Source organism: Panthera onca, chromosome B1, assembly GCF_046562875.1.
Source record: "Panthera onca isolate mPanOnc1 chromosome B1, mPanOnc1 haplotype 2, whole genome shotgun sequence".
Lineage (NCBI taxonomy): Eukaryota > Metazoa > Chordata > Mammalia > Carnivora > Felidae > Panthera > Panthera onca.
The window spans coordinates 41,000,219-41,014,263 of record NC_138342.1 but is presented as its reverse complement, the minus strand read 5'-3'; the positions used below and the strand labels follow the sequence as shown (position 1 = coordinate 41,014,263).

Here is a 14,045-nt window from a genome sequence, read left to right as displayed (position 1 = left end):
TTACATGTATATTAATGTTTTCCAATTTTAAAACCCTGTCTTTCCTAGGGGAACCTGGCTGGCTCAGTCAGTAGAGCATGTGACTTTTGATCTTGGGGTCGTGAGTTCAAGCCCTACATTGGGTGTGGAGCGTACTTCAAACCAAAGCACATCTTTCCTTTTTATAAGTATACAAAGTATAAAATGTTATTATTTTGGGAAACACTCATTAAATTCAGTTAACATCATTTTCCTTATTGTTGGGACCTGAGCCTTGTGACACCCGTGTTTTCCCAGGCCTCCCTGGGGAATAATGTAAAAGAGGTGGGTTTTCCCTGAGAACCATGTTTTGGTGCCAGAGGCTCTACAGCCAGCAGTCATCACTACTTTGGTATCTATTTGTCAAAAATAATTAAAGTTTGGTTCGTTTTATTGCATACTTTAGGTTTTTATTTCTGGGTGTAGCAAATTTTGGCACACAACCAAAAGTGAGACATACAGATATCCTTGTAAAGACTAGTTTTATATGGTCTGTGATGGCAGTAGATTTAAAATGCAATAAAATAGGTTGTATGAAAAATTTTGAGTGTGAGTGCATATGCATTTTTCTAGTGAGAAGAGGTCCATAGGTTTATCAGCTTTCAAAGCAGAGTCCATGATCCTGAAAAGATTAAAAATGGCTGCTCAGGACACCTGAGTGGCTCAGTAGGTTGAGCATCTGACTTTGGCTCAGGTCATGATCTCACGGCCCCCCATCGAGTTTGCTGCTGTCAGCGCAGAGCCTGCTTCGGATCTTCTGTCCCCCTCTGTTTCTGCCCCTTCCCCGCTTGCGCTTTTTCTCCCAAAAATAAATAAATCTTTTTAAAACATGGCTGCTCAGGGCACCTGGGTGGCTCAGTTGGTTAAGCATCCGACTTTGGCTCAGGTCATGATCTCACAGTTCATGAGTTCGAGCCCCATGTCAGGCTCTGTGCTGACAGCTCAGAGCCTGGAGCCTGCTTTGGATTGTATGTCTCCCTCTCTGTCTGCCACTGCCCTGCTCGAAGTCTGTCTGTCTCTCTCAAAAATAAATAAACATTAAAAACAATGGCTGCTCTAGAGACGAAAGTTCAATCAAGTCATTTGCCAACCATGTAACATCAAGGCTTTTGCTGTCAATCACAGACCATTTCCCTGATCTCCATCCTATGCCTGGAGCCTTTTTTTAGGACATGGAAAGAAAATTATTGTTACCCAAGTGTTTAGGGAGAGCGATGGAACAACATAAGAGTTCATTACTAAATGAGGAGAGATACCTGGAAGTCAATTATATTGCAATCATTTTTTTTCAAAAAGGAAACTTTCCTATATGTATGGTTGATGGGATCCTGAAAAATAATGGGTTATGTGTGTCGAGACATATTAAAATGTTGATAATCTCTAATCCAATATATTATACCTTGGGGGATATATCTGAATACTGGAAATAGTTATAAAAATAATTTATATGTTCAAATCTGGAACCTAAAATTATACCATTTAGGAAGGAATCTACAAATGAAATAATTTTAGCCTTACTTCTTTTTTTAAATCAAAATCTATTTTTTTCAGGAATAGAATTTAGTGATTCATCGCTTTCCTATAACACCCAGTGTTGCCTTATTTCTTAACATACTACCATATGACCTCATCGCATACACCAAAGCCTAAGTGGAATGCAGCATGGTGTGGAGAGATTTACAAAATCATGCACAGAGATTTCACACGATGAAAGAGGATATGGTTTTGGTTGATGGGAGAAGGAGAAGCCTTTTTCCCTTCACCCTGACACACACACACACACACACACACGTAGAGAGAGGGTAGTGAGGGCTTTGGGACAGACCAGTGGAGGCTGTGTTATCTGGATCCTGATTCTACTGGTTCAGTTACACCAGTAGTGAATATTATTATAGTAGTATCTCTTATGAGTCATTGTCAAGTCTGAAAGTGGGGTGGCCTCAGATTCCTCACGTGTAAAATAGAGTTGTTGTGGGGATTAAATTAAAAGATACAAACAAAGCACTCAGCATAGTGCTTGTGGCAGGCAGTATAACGGCCTCCCTCCACATCTTAATCTCCGGAACTGAGGACGTTGTATCACACAGCTGAAGGGGATTTAGGCTTCAGGTGGAATTAAGGTTGCTAATCAGCTAATTTTGAAAGGGAGTACTCTGGGTTATCTGGTGAGCCTAATGTAATCGCAAGGGTCTTTAAGAGAAGCAGGATGCAGAAGAGTCAGGACCAGAGAGATAGCATCATGAGAAGGAACCAAATGTCCACCGAGGCTTTGAAGATAAAAGGGGCCTGGGAGCTGAGGAATGTGGGCAGCGTCTATAAACTGGTAAAGGCAAGAAAATGGATTATCCTTAGCGTTTCCAGAAAGGAACCCAGCTCTGCCGACACTTTGGCTCTAGTCCAGTGAGACCTGTTTTGGACTTCTGACTTCCAGAACTGTAAGATAATGTATTGTAAGCCACTGAGTTTCTGATAATTTGTCACTGCAGCAATTGATTGCACTACAGGAAACTGACATGGTGCTTGCTTGATAAATATTAGCTAAATAAACATGGTCTTCCTCTCTTAAAAATCACCTATTGAAGTTAACCCTTGTCTGGTTCAATGTATCTGTGTAGCTAGCTTTCCTTTTTCAGAAGGAAAAATGTCCTTTATCTTCTTTTTCCTGAGCCCCACAATCTCATCTCTTCCATATTTTCCGTCACCTCCTGTGTCTTCATTTTTTCCTGCCTCCTTGCCTGCTACCTGGAAATATGCACGGAGCTCTCTCATCTCGGAGAACCTTCTGTTTGACGCTGCTTTCCCTTAGTTACCACACTGCAGTCACCCCAAAGGACCACAATACTCTGAAATGTCTTCACATTTATCAGATAATTTCCTCTTTGATTTCAATTCTGGATAGGTTTCTAACTATTATATGCGATATAAGTTAATATAAGAACTTGAGTGCTTACCTTTTCATAAGCATTATACTATGTTGTGGTGATGAGGTTAGAAATGAATGAGCATCTCTTCTCTGCAGGAGCCTGTTGCGGACAATAGGTAAATTAGCCAACTGTTAACAAGCAGTAAATACCAAACATCAGATGTTAAAGTGAGTGGTAAGGATAGTAAGTAGGTATGAGAGGGCAGAGTAGGGGAGGCTGTTTTAGACCTGAACAACCTAAGAAGGCTTCATAAAAGAGATTTTTGAGTGAGGAATATGCTCTTAAAGGAATTAGGAAAACTGGTTTCAATAAAATAATCTGTATTACTAGAAACACAAGAGTTCTTAAAATCTCATTTTGCTTTGGATTGGTGGAAAATGTTTTTTTTTCCTATTGAATTTTTCTGGTTGAGGAGAGACTCTTGTAGAATTTAAAAGATGTATAAACCTAAATTACAATAAATTGACGACACATTTGTCTTGATAATCTCAAGTATAACACGAGATACATACTGCTTTTTCTTTGTATTAAGTTTGATGTTGCTATATAAAACTCCAAATAAGATTTGAAATGTAGTATGACTTAATCTGAGTTCATTGTGTTTTATGTACTAAAAACATTGACTGTGATTATATTTTTAAAGGAAAGTATTACATGGGCTCACTAGAGACAATTATGTTAGACAAACCTTAGTTGTTTTTTTTAATTTTTTTTTAATGTTTATTTATTTTTGAGACAGAGAGAGACAAAGCATGAATGGGGGAGGGGCAGAAAGAGAGGGAGACACAGGATGGGAAGCAGGCTCCGGGCTCTGAGCCATCAGCCCAGAGCCTGACGCGGGGCTGGAACTCACGAACCGTGAGATCATGACCTGAGCTGAAGTCGGACGCTCAACCGACTGAGCCACCCGGGCGCCCCTGTTTTTTTTTTTTTTTTTTTAGTGTTTGTTTATTTTTGAGAGAGAGAGTGCACACGTGGAAGGGGAGGAGAGAGAGGGAGACAGAGGATCCAAAGCGGGCTCTGTGCTGACAGCAGAGAGCCCGATGCGGGGCTCCAGCTCAGAACAAACTGTGAGCTCATGACCTGAGCCAAAACCAAGATTGGGACCCGTAAGTGACTGAGCCACCCAGGTGCCCCAAACCATACTTCTTTTTAGGTAGGATTATTAGGCCGAGGGTCAGGAGAATGCAGAGAATGCAGTATCAGTGAATTTCAGACAGGCATTCTGCAACCTTTCTCTGTTGACAAGTGGAGGAGTGTGGGCTGGGTGACCATAAAATCAGGTGGAAATATGAGTGGTTGAGTAGCAACTCTAAAAATTAGTAATAGTGGGGGCACCTGGGTGGCTTAGTCAGTTGAGTGTCCGACTTCAGCTCAGGTCATGATCTCGCGGTTCGTGGGTTCGAACCCCGCATCGGGCTCCGTGCTGACCGCTCAGAACCTGGAGCCTGCTTTGGATTCTGTGTCTCCCTCTGTCTCTGTTCCTCCCCCGCTCGCACTCTCGCTCTCTCTCAAAAATAAAGATAAAAAAATAAATAAAAATTAGTGATAGGGAATTCATGACAACTGGAGAAAAATTCCTATTGCTGAAGGCTGCTGTCCATATTTTTGTAATGTGAATAAAAACATTGATACTACGCTTATCACATTTTTGGATGAAATGTATTTTTTAGGGGTAACTTTAAAAAATATTTCTGACTGAAATGGTGGGCCAAGGCTACCATGATAACTTAAAGGAGTTTGATATGAAGTCCTGTATATGAGTTGAGAAAACATCTGCATAATTATAGGAGTGAGGGAGATGTGGTTGAATACAAACAACTTAGGTATTTTAATTACTGTAATAAACTCCATCTGGATATAAAATGTAATGGGACTACGAGAAAGCCTGCATAGATTCCTAGTAGGGACTTAGCAGGAGGAGGTTCAGAAGAGGAAAGGTGTTAGTCTTACTTTATTCTGTACCGTCCAGACAACACCTGGAGTATTGTGTTGAGTGACGGATGTCACATGCGAATGAATCAGAAAACAGAAAATCACATATGTTGGTGAAGATAGGGAGACATTGGAACCCTTGTACGTTGCCGGTAGCAGAATGGCACAGCTGCTGTGGAAAACAGTTTGGTGGTTTTTCAAACAGTTAAATCTAGAATTATGACATGAACCAGATAGTCTACTCCTACATATGTACCCAAAAGAATTGAAAACAGGTACTCAAACGAATACTTGAACATGAATATTTATAGTAGTTCTGTACTTACATAGCCATTTACATTAGTTAAAACGTAGAAACAACCCAGATGTACATCAGCTAATGAGTGGATAACCAAAGTGTGGCTTATCCACACAATGGAATATTATTCAGCCATAACCGTGAACTACTGATAAACGCTACAGAGTGCATGAACCGCAAAAACCTGCTGAGTGAAAGAAGCTGGACACAGAAGATCACATGTGATTTCACTGATATGAAATATCCAGGACTGTTATGTCCATACGGATGTGAATTAGATGAGTGGTTGCCAAGGTCATGGGGAATGAGGATGGACTATCTGATGGATGTGGGATGATGAAAAGGTTTTGGAAATAGGGGTGTTGGTTGTAAAACATTGTGAATGTACTGTGTGGTATTGAGCCATATGCTTTATTTATTTATTTTTTAATGTTTATTTTTGAGACAGAGACAGCATGAATGGGGGAGGGTCAGAGAGAGAGGGAGACACAGAATCAGAAACAGGCTCCAGGCTCTGAGCTGTCAGCAGAGAGCCCGACACGGGCCTCGAACTCACAAACTGCCAGATCGTGACCTGAGCCGAAGTCGGACGCTTAACTGACTGAGCCACCCAGGTGCCCTGAGCCATACGCTTTAAAATGCTTACTTACATTACCTGGATTTCACCTTAAAGTGTCAGTACGTATAAATCAACCGAATAGTATTGAGAATCCAGAAATAAAGCTCTATGATCAATGGTTTTTTTTTTTTTTTTTTTTTTTACACAAATGTGCCAAGAAAATTCAATAGGGGAAGAATAGTCTTTTCAGCAAATTGTGCTGAGAAACCTGGAGATTTACATGCAAAAGAACGAATTTGAACTTCCTCCTCACATCATACACCCAGATTAACTAAAAATGCATCATAGGCCTAAATGTAACAGCAGAAATGATAAAACTCGTAGAAGAAAATATGAATAATCTTACTGACCTTGGCTAGGCAAAGCCTTCTTAGGTAGGACACTGACCACACAAGCAACAAAGAATAAAATAGATAAATTGGACTTTATCACAATTAAAAACTTTTGTGCCTCAAAGACACCATCAAGAAAGTGAAAAGACAACCCACAAAATGGGAGAAAGTATTTGCAATTTCTATCTAATAAGGGACTTCTATCGAAGTTCTCTAAAGAACTGTAATAACTCAGTAATAAAAAGACTAAAAGTAAACTGGTATATTTTATGGTATGTGAATTATATTTCAATAAAAACTGTTAAAAAATGGATCAAGTGGAATATGCTTAGAGATTTCTAGTCTTCAGGGATTCAAAATTAAAATCCTACTCTTTCCCACTGCTTGTCCTTTCTGTTTTTGCTCTCTCTCACTCCAGCTTCCAACCTCTGTCAGCTGTGCCTTTTACACTGACAAGGTGGAGAACATTTATGTTCTGTTCTGTAACCTTAATGAAGGCTTTGGTGCTTGGTTTTTATATTGGTCTGATGTCTTAATTATTATGCAGATATTCATTGCAGAGTGATGAAGTAATTATGGTGACATTTCCTTCTCTCTATGCCAGTATCATGACCCAGGCCAATAGAAGGATGATGCTTCTAGTGTCAAAGACAAATGGATTCTCTTCCTGTAATCCATTAGTTGCTCGAAATCCTGTCCTTTTTTTCCACATTTGAACCATGACTTTCTCTTTTTTTCTTTTTAATTTTGATTTTTCTTAAGCAGTCTCTATACCCAACATAGGACTTGAACTCACGATCCTGAGATCGGGAGTCACCTACTCTACCAACTGAGCCAGCCAGGCACCCCAGAGCTATGACTTTCCTGACTAGCTTTTTGTTTATCCTGGTGTTTCACTTTGGTTCTTTTGGCAGCATTTTGCAGAATATCCGACCACAGGTGACCCAGCTGATGGTCTTGACCTTTCTTTTACTGGCGGTGGTTACCGCTGCACTAAGTATCCTTTTCTCACTTCCTAAAAGGAGAGAAGGGCATAGAATGAGTGCTGCTTCTTTTGGATCTTCCCCACTTTTAAAACCTATTTTAGAAAAATTTAAAAACTCATAAAATTGTGAGAAGAGTCATGTGGACTCTTGTCTAACTTTTACCTCGATTCACTTGTTATAAACATTTTGCTATATTTGCTTTTTCCTTTATCTTGGTCTATGGGTCTATAGTTGTTTTGGGGGAATCTTTTGACAGAAAATTGTAGAGATCATGACTCTTTATTCTTAAATGCTTTACTGCATATCATCTAAGGAAAGGACTTCCTCATGTGATCGTGGAACAGTGATTAAATTCAGGAAATTTAGCATTTGTATTTGCTCAGAAGCAGATGCTGAGGCCAGGATTAGGATTGCACAAATGTAAAAAGAAGGAAACAGTAGTGGGCAAGTGGAGCCATCAGATTGTGGTGGCTTGTCTGCCGGCAGAAGGAGCAGACCTGGAGGCAGGATTGTCCATTAGAACCGTTCTGTGTTGGGTAGAAATGGCTTGGCCTGTACCTTTCTCAGTTATGAGCTTGAGCTGTCCAGAGAACACCGAGATCTCCTCTTGACAGCCGAAGCCAACCGTGATGAAGCTAACAGCATAACCATACTTCTCCGCCTGGTGGTGAGTTGTTTTTATGTGGGTGGTACCTCTCCATGTCCGCCGTGATGCAATACTATCATCTAAGACAGTCTATATTCAAATTCGCCAGTTGCCCAATAACATCCATTATCACAGATTTCCTCCCTGTCCTATCTCTTTTCATCTTGGAAAATCTTTCAAGAAGCTCCCCAGATGATTTTCCTGTATGTCTCGTAGGCCGGAAACGAACAGCTTCTCTACAGTGGGACAGGAGCAGTTGCTCAGGCCAATTACTGGCAGAGGAGACTGGGATTTCCAGGCTTAGTTTAGATCTACAGGGACTTTGTCCCATGGGTCTGGGAGAGAGGCTCCCTTCTCTAATCCTGTGATTTTACCTGATAACCTTAAAAAGAAAGAGAAAAAACAATTAGGTTTCTTTAGCAAGCAGTAAGGGAGGAAGACTGGGTAAACAATCAGCATTTTGTGGGAATTTTCTGTTGCATAATTTTCTTTTTTTTATTGAGAAAAGAAACATATGCATTCCTGTCATTAAACCAGCTTCTTAGTGATTGTATCTTTTGAATGGAGTCCACTCCTTTCTTCCTTTCATGGAGTTCACTAATTTTGTTTTAATAGGATGAATTATTGTCTATTTCTGCTGCACAGCTGCCATCCTGGGACGTCTTTTTCATTTCACTCTTGGATCATTTCCACTGTGTTCTCGCATCTACTTTATTGGGTTTCATCCTTGTTGCTAGAGAATACCCTCAAGTAATGCCCTTACATGTCTGAAAGTGTCTTTTTTCTGCTTTCGTACTTGATGGATCATTTGAATATAAAAATCTAGGTCACAATTATTTCACTTTAGAAATTTCTGAGACCTTGCTCTCCTGCAGTTGAGAGTTTCTGATTTTAGTCAGAGTCTTCATTTTTGTTTTTTCCTCAAATCATTTAGAATCTTTTCTTGGTTGTTGTATAATGTCACAGGATTTGTCTACATGTTTTTTCATGGAACAGAAGGTAGGTCACTTCCTCTCACTTACCGAAGCCTGGCTCCCTGTCTTATTTTGTACCTGTTCTTTATTACTAATCTTTTATTCCGCGTGACTAATCTTTTATTCCACGTTGATGTGGATGGTTCATCTAATACCTTTGACACACACTGTACCTATTCGTGTCTTTCCTTTGCTAATAGAGGCCCAATTTTGTCCAGATATTTAGTGCCCATGAGTTTCATGGACTTCCCTCGCCTCCATTCTGAAGGTGGTAGTTTGTGAATATGGCTCAGCCTAAAGCCCATTATGTTCCATTCTCCTTGCTTACGATTGGTTTCGGGATAGTGACACAGAAGTCTGCTGGAGTCTAGTTTCCTTCGGTATATGAAGGTACAGCCCTTCTCTTGGATGTTGTTATATGAGCTCATGATACTTGGAGCTGCCATCTTGGGTCACAGAAGGGAAAAGTGAGTTGAGAATGACCCTCAACTCAAAATTGTCTAAAATTGAACTCCGGATCTCCAGTTCTTCCCCTATCCCAATTTTCCACTCCATCTTTCCAGTTGCTAAGGCCAAAATTTTTGGTGTCATCCCTGACTTTCCTCTTTCACATCCCATGTTTTATTCATTAGAAGATCCTATGAGCTCCTCCTTCAAATTATATTTACATTTTACTATTTGTTCCTACTTATACCACTGCCATCCTGGTCCATGCTACTGCTATTTCTTGCGTATTCTACTGCATTAGAACAGTGCCCACCCAGGGAATTTTAGTAGGGTTCAACCAGACCTGTGGCCTGTGGCAATACGTATGTGACATCACATTCACTTATGAGGATATGGGACAGGAAACACAACTTGTCAGCAGAGAAGCACCAGTGTTCTTTTTGGGAGGTCCTGGTGGCAGTTCTGAAAGAACAGCCAGGGGTGGCTCAGTCGGTAGAGCACCCGACTCTTGGTCTGGGGGTTGTGAGTTCAAGTCTACAGTGGGCCTAGAGTTTACTTTTAATGTTATTTTTTTAAAGAAGAAAGAAGAATAGCCAGAACTACTCTCTGTGCCCCCTCCTTCAGGTGGAGCTTAGGTGTGAATAATGAGGCTCCCACGAAGGGGGTATGTAGCCAACCTAAGAAGCTGCATGTTCCACAAAAGCCATTACCTTGTATGACCACCCATGAGCAAGGTTTCTAGGATCCCCACGGGGTACAGGCTCGATTACAGGAGTCACCACACTAGGAGAAGTCCAAAGTTACAGCCACTCTCCAGGTATTTTTAGTCCCTCTCAGACCCAAGCAATTTACCAATGGGTCATTTTTACCATAAGCCATGTTGCCTAGTAACACAGCTGACATTCTGTGGTTTCTGACATTCATGGTTTCCTGGGGAACAGAGCTAGACAGTTAACCGAATCCAAGAGCAATTTCTCATGCTGAAAGACCAGGGTTTTTCTAACACTTCAGTCACACATAGCCTGCCACCGAGAGGTGCTCCCCTTCTGTGCTTCTCCCCTGTGCTCTTTGTCAGCACAATAGCCAGGGCGCTCCTTTAGCACGCACGACCGTCCTGTTACTCTTGTGCAGATCCTGCAGTGGCTCCTGCCTCCACTTCAGGCGCATTTGTCTGTAGGCCATGCTTGAGTCAGTCTCTTCCTACCTTTCTGATCCTTTTTTCCTACTACTCCTGCCCTCGCTCATCTGCTGTAATCTCCTTTTGTTCTCACTCTGAAGTGCCAGGCATGTTTCTGCCTTAGGGCTTGGCTCTTCCCGAATACTCCTGATATTCACCTGGCTGCCTCTTGAATTCTTTGCTCAGATGTCACCTTTTCAATAAGCTGCATTCCATTGAAAAATTGCAACTCCTACCACGCCCAGTGCTTGAAGTTCCATGTTTTGTTTTTTTTTTTATAGCTCTTTTCACCTTTTCATACTCCACAATTTACTTTTTTTTTTTTTTTTTTTTTTTTTAAGAAAGCGATAGAGTGTGAGTGGGGGAGGAGCAGAGAGAGGGAGGGAGACCCAGAATCCGAAGCAGGCTCCAGGCTGTGAGCTGTCAGCACAGAGCCTGACGCGGGGCTCGAACTCTCAAACATGAGATCGTAACCTGAGCCGACATCGAACGCTCAACCGACTGAGCCATCTAGGTGCGCCATCATTTACTTATTATATGTAGTTTATCATCTGCCACTGTTAGCAAGTAAATTACAAGAGGGCAACATCTTCATTGACATATTCCCAGCCACCTAGCACAGTGCCTAACACCTAGTTGATGCTTAGTATTTTTAAGTAAGTGAGGACACCCTTACAGAGGGCTTACTGTGTGCTGAGTATTTTTTTAAAACAGAGTGAATAAAGTTTTAATATATGTGGAGGAGCACATAAATACAACATTCTTGTGAATACAAAAAAATTAGACACAGGGAATTTAAATTAAAAGCACTAAATAGTATAGGGGTGCCTGGGTGGCTCGGTTAAGTGATGGACTCCTGGTTTCAGCTAAGGTCATGATTTCGAGGTTCGTGATCTCGAGCCCCTCCTTAGGCCCCGTGCCTACAGAGAAAGACCTGCCCGGGATTCTCTCTCTCTGCCCCTCCCCTGCTCATTATCGCTCCCTCTCTCTCAAAATACTCCCCTCCCTCCCCCCCCAAACACTAAAGAGCGTAAAGAATAACATTATGTTGTGACAAGAAGTGTAGGTTTTAAGGAAATTAGAATACAGATAATACTGTATATGCCAAATAACATAGACAGTAAACGTATCAAAATTTTTAGGAATGCAAGAAGATTTTAGTAAACATTTCTGAGGATTTAAGAGACCTGGTATGCAAAAAAGAAGGGAAACAAGAATTTGATAGTAAACAGTTGTTCTTTTTTGATTGCTTTAGAGTCATTACTGAAATTTGGTTCTTTGAAAATTCATGGAAGATTCACAATAAGTCAATCAGACTTTTAGCTGCACTCCCCAAGTCAATAAATATATATAAAAAAAGAGCCACCCAAGCTCTCCATCCCCCCCCCCCTTTTTTTTTTTTTTTTAATAAGCATGGAAACAGGTTAAGAAACTTACCTCGTGTCGCATAACTTCTAAGTGAATCCCCACAGGTAGTCTTTGGAGCCCGGGTTTTGACTGATCTATTACAGTTAAGCATCTTTCTGGATACACAATTTTTAACCTACTTTTGGATTATTTGGTAAATTCCCCTTTGGATTAGAGGTTATGGGCCTTTCATAACCTATATGGCCCAATTTTCCAGGGTCTTGTCAACCAGATGTGAATGTATCCTTAAAAACAAACAAAAAAAATTGTGGTGGGGGTTTGTGTGCCTGGGCACCCAGTTGGTTAAGCACCAGACTCTTGATTTCGGGTCGGGTCATGATCTCATAGTTGTGAGATTGAGCCCTGTGGGCCCCCATGCTTGGGGTGAAGCCTGCGTGATTCTCTTTCTCTCTCTCTCTAGGGGTGCCTGGGTGGCTCAGTTGGTTAAGTGTCTGTCTCTTGATTTCATCTCACAGTCTGTGAGATGGAGCCCCTTGTGGGGCTCTGCGCTGACAGCAGGGAGTCTGCTTGGGATTCTCTCCACCCCTCCTCCTGCTTCACACGCATGCACTCACACTCGCTCACTCTTTCAAATAAACTTAAAAAAAAAAAAAGATTCTCTCTCTCCCTTGGTGTCTCCCCAACACTTGTGCTCGCACGCTGTCTCTCTCTCTCTCTCAAAAACAAAACCAAAAAAGTTTTGGGGTGATTTAATTGACTTCCGGTTGTTCTCTTGTATCTAATAATGAACACTTCTGATGTTCCCTAGCACTTTTTAAGAAAATTTTTTTTAATCTTTATTTATTTTTGAGAGAGAGACAGAGTGTGAGCAGGGGAGGAGCAGAGAGAGAGGGAGACACAGAATCTGAAGCCGGCTCCAGGCTCTGAGCTGTCAGCACAGAGCCCAATGTGGGGCTCGAACCCACAAACCACTAGTTCATGACCTTAGCCGAAGTCAGAGGCTTAACCGACTGAGCCACCCAGGCGCCCCTCCCTAGCCCTTTTCTAAATACTTGGGTGGTAATAAATTACTTTCTTTTTATGTCTGTGGAAAGGAGCTATGTACACAGGATGGAAGTCAGAGAAGGTTTCATAAACGAAGGTAGTAGAACCCTTAGTATTAAATAGTGGGCGAATGTCTTGATTTCACTTACACCTAAGACATTGCCATTCTCAGTCTTATCTGGGTCATGCATGGCTCTCTTTGAGAATTTGACAGCTGTGGACCTCTCGCTAGAAAAATGCTTATAAACACATACTTTGCATTTTTTTATGCCACTTAGTGTATTGTAAATTGATTTCCTTCACAGGCCGTAGAAAACCAGTCTTTGCAGTGATTTCTGTCTCATTTTTGTATAACATTATTTGCGTGTTTGTGCAGGAAAAAAAAATCCAAATTTTTTGATGAAACAAACTTTATTTTCAATTTTTTTTTTTTTAACGTTTATTTATTTTTGAGGCAGAGAGAGACAGAGCATGAAGGGGGGAGGGTCAGAGAGAGGGAGACACGGAATTCGAAACAGGCTCCAGGCTCCGAGCTGTCAGCACAGAGCCCGCGAGAACTCACGGACCGCGAGATTGTGACCTGAGCCGAAGTCGGCCGCTCAACCGACTGAGCCACCCAGGCACCCCCAAACTTTATTTTCAATAGTTAATTTTTTTTTTTTTGAGCCAGCTTGAGTGTGAACAGGGGAGGGGTGAAGGGAGAGTGAGAGAGAATCTTAAGCAAGCTCCATACTCAGCATGAAGCCTGATGCGGGGTTTGATCCCATGACCCTGGGATCATGACCTGAGCTGAAATCAAGAGTTGGACGCTCAACCGACTGAGTCATCCAGGCACCCCTTAAAAGTTAATTTTAATGGAAAGAGCAGTTTATGATAAGTTGAAATTCTGCCATTGTCTTTGATACAGCTACATGTATGTCATTTAAAAAAATTTCCAAACAATTTTACTTTTTTGTTTCAATGGCAACCAAAACTGAAAACCTGTTTTGTAAGATGTGTGGGAACGACTGGAATCAGAGCCTGATCAGATAAGGCAAGAGTTTCCCCCCGCCCCCCACTAACATTTTTTTTTAATCTTTATTTTTTATAGACATTCTTTATAAAGCCTTTTGTTTTGTTTTGAGCAGTTTCAGATTCACAGCAAAATTGACAGTATAGAGATTTCCCGTACACCCACTGCTCCTACTCATGTACACTGTCCCCCATCATCAGGACCCCCCCCCCCCCCCCCCCACACCAGACTGGTACGGTTGTTACAGTTGTTGAACCCACATTGT

At 41.4% G+C, this 14,045-nt stretch overlaps 2 protein-coding genes across 15 annotated transcripts in view; one reads left to right on the top strand and one right to left on the bottom strand.

Annotated features, from left to right (window-relative positions):
• LOC132693334 (uncharacterized) overlaps positions 1-10,048 on the bottom strand; it is a 37,057-nt gene extending 27,009 nt beyond the window's left edge. For 2 of the 4 annotated variants that reach the window (XR_013555293.2, XM_078446134.1), the window contains exons 1-2: positions 9,890-10,048; positions 2,970-3,041 (exon numbers count right to left, since the gene is read on the bottom strand). Coding sequence is in view for 1 of the 4 variants with exons in the window: in XM_078446134.1 (XP_078302260.1) it covers positions 2,970-3,041; positions 9,890-9,906 (89 nt within the window). In the remaining 3 variants the exon portion in view is untranslated. Of the gene's footprint in view, positions 1-430; positions 641-2,969; positions 3,042-4,827; positions 7,142-9,889 lie in introns of those variants that run through there. The other 2 variants (XR_013555292.1, XR_013555294.2) reach the window with 2 other exon arrangements.
• The window catches only part of FRYL (FRY like transcription coactivator), a 267,113-nt gene that overhangs the window by 10,979 nt on the left and 242,089 nt on the right, over positions 1-14,045 (top strand). The gene's annotated exons all lie outside the window — the stretch shown is intronic.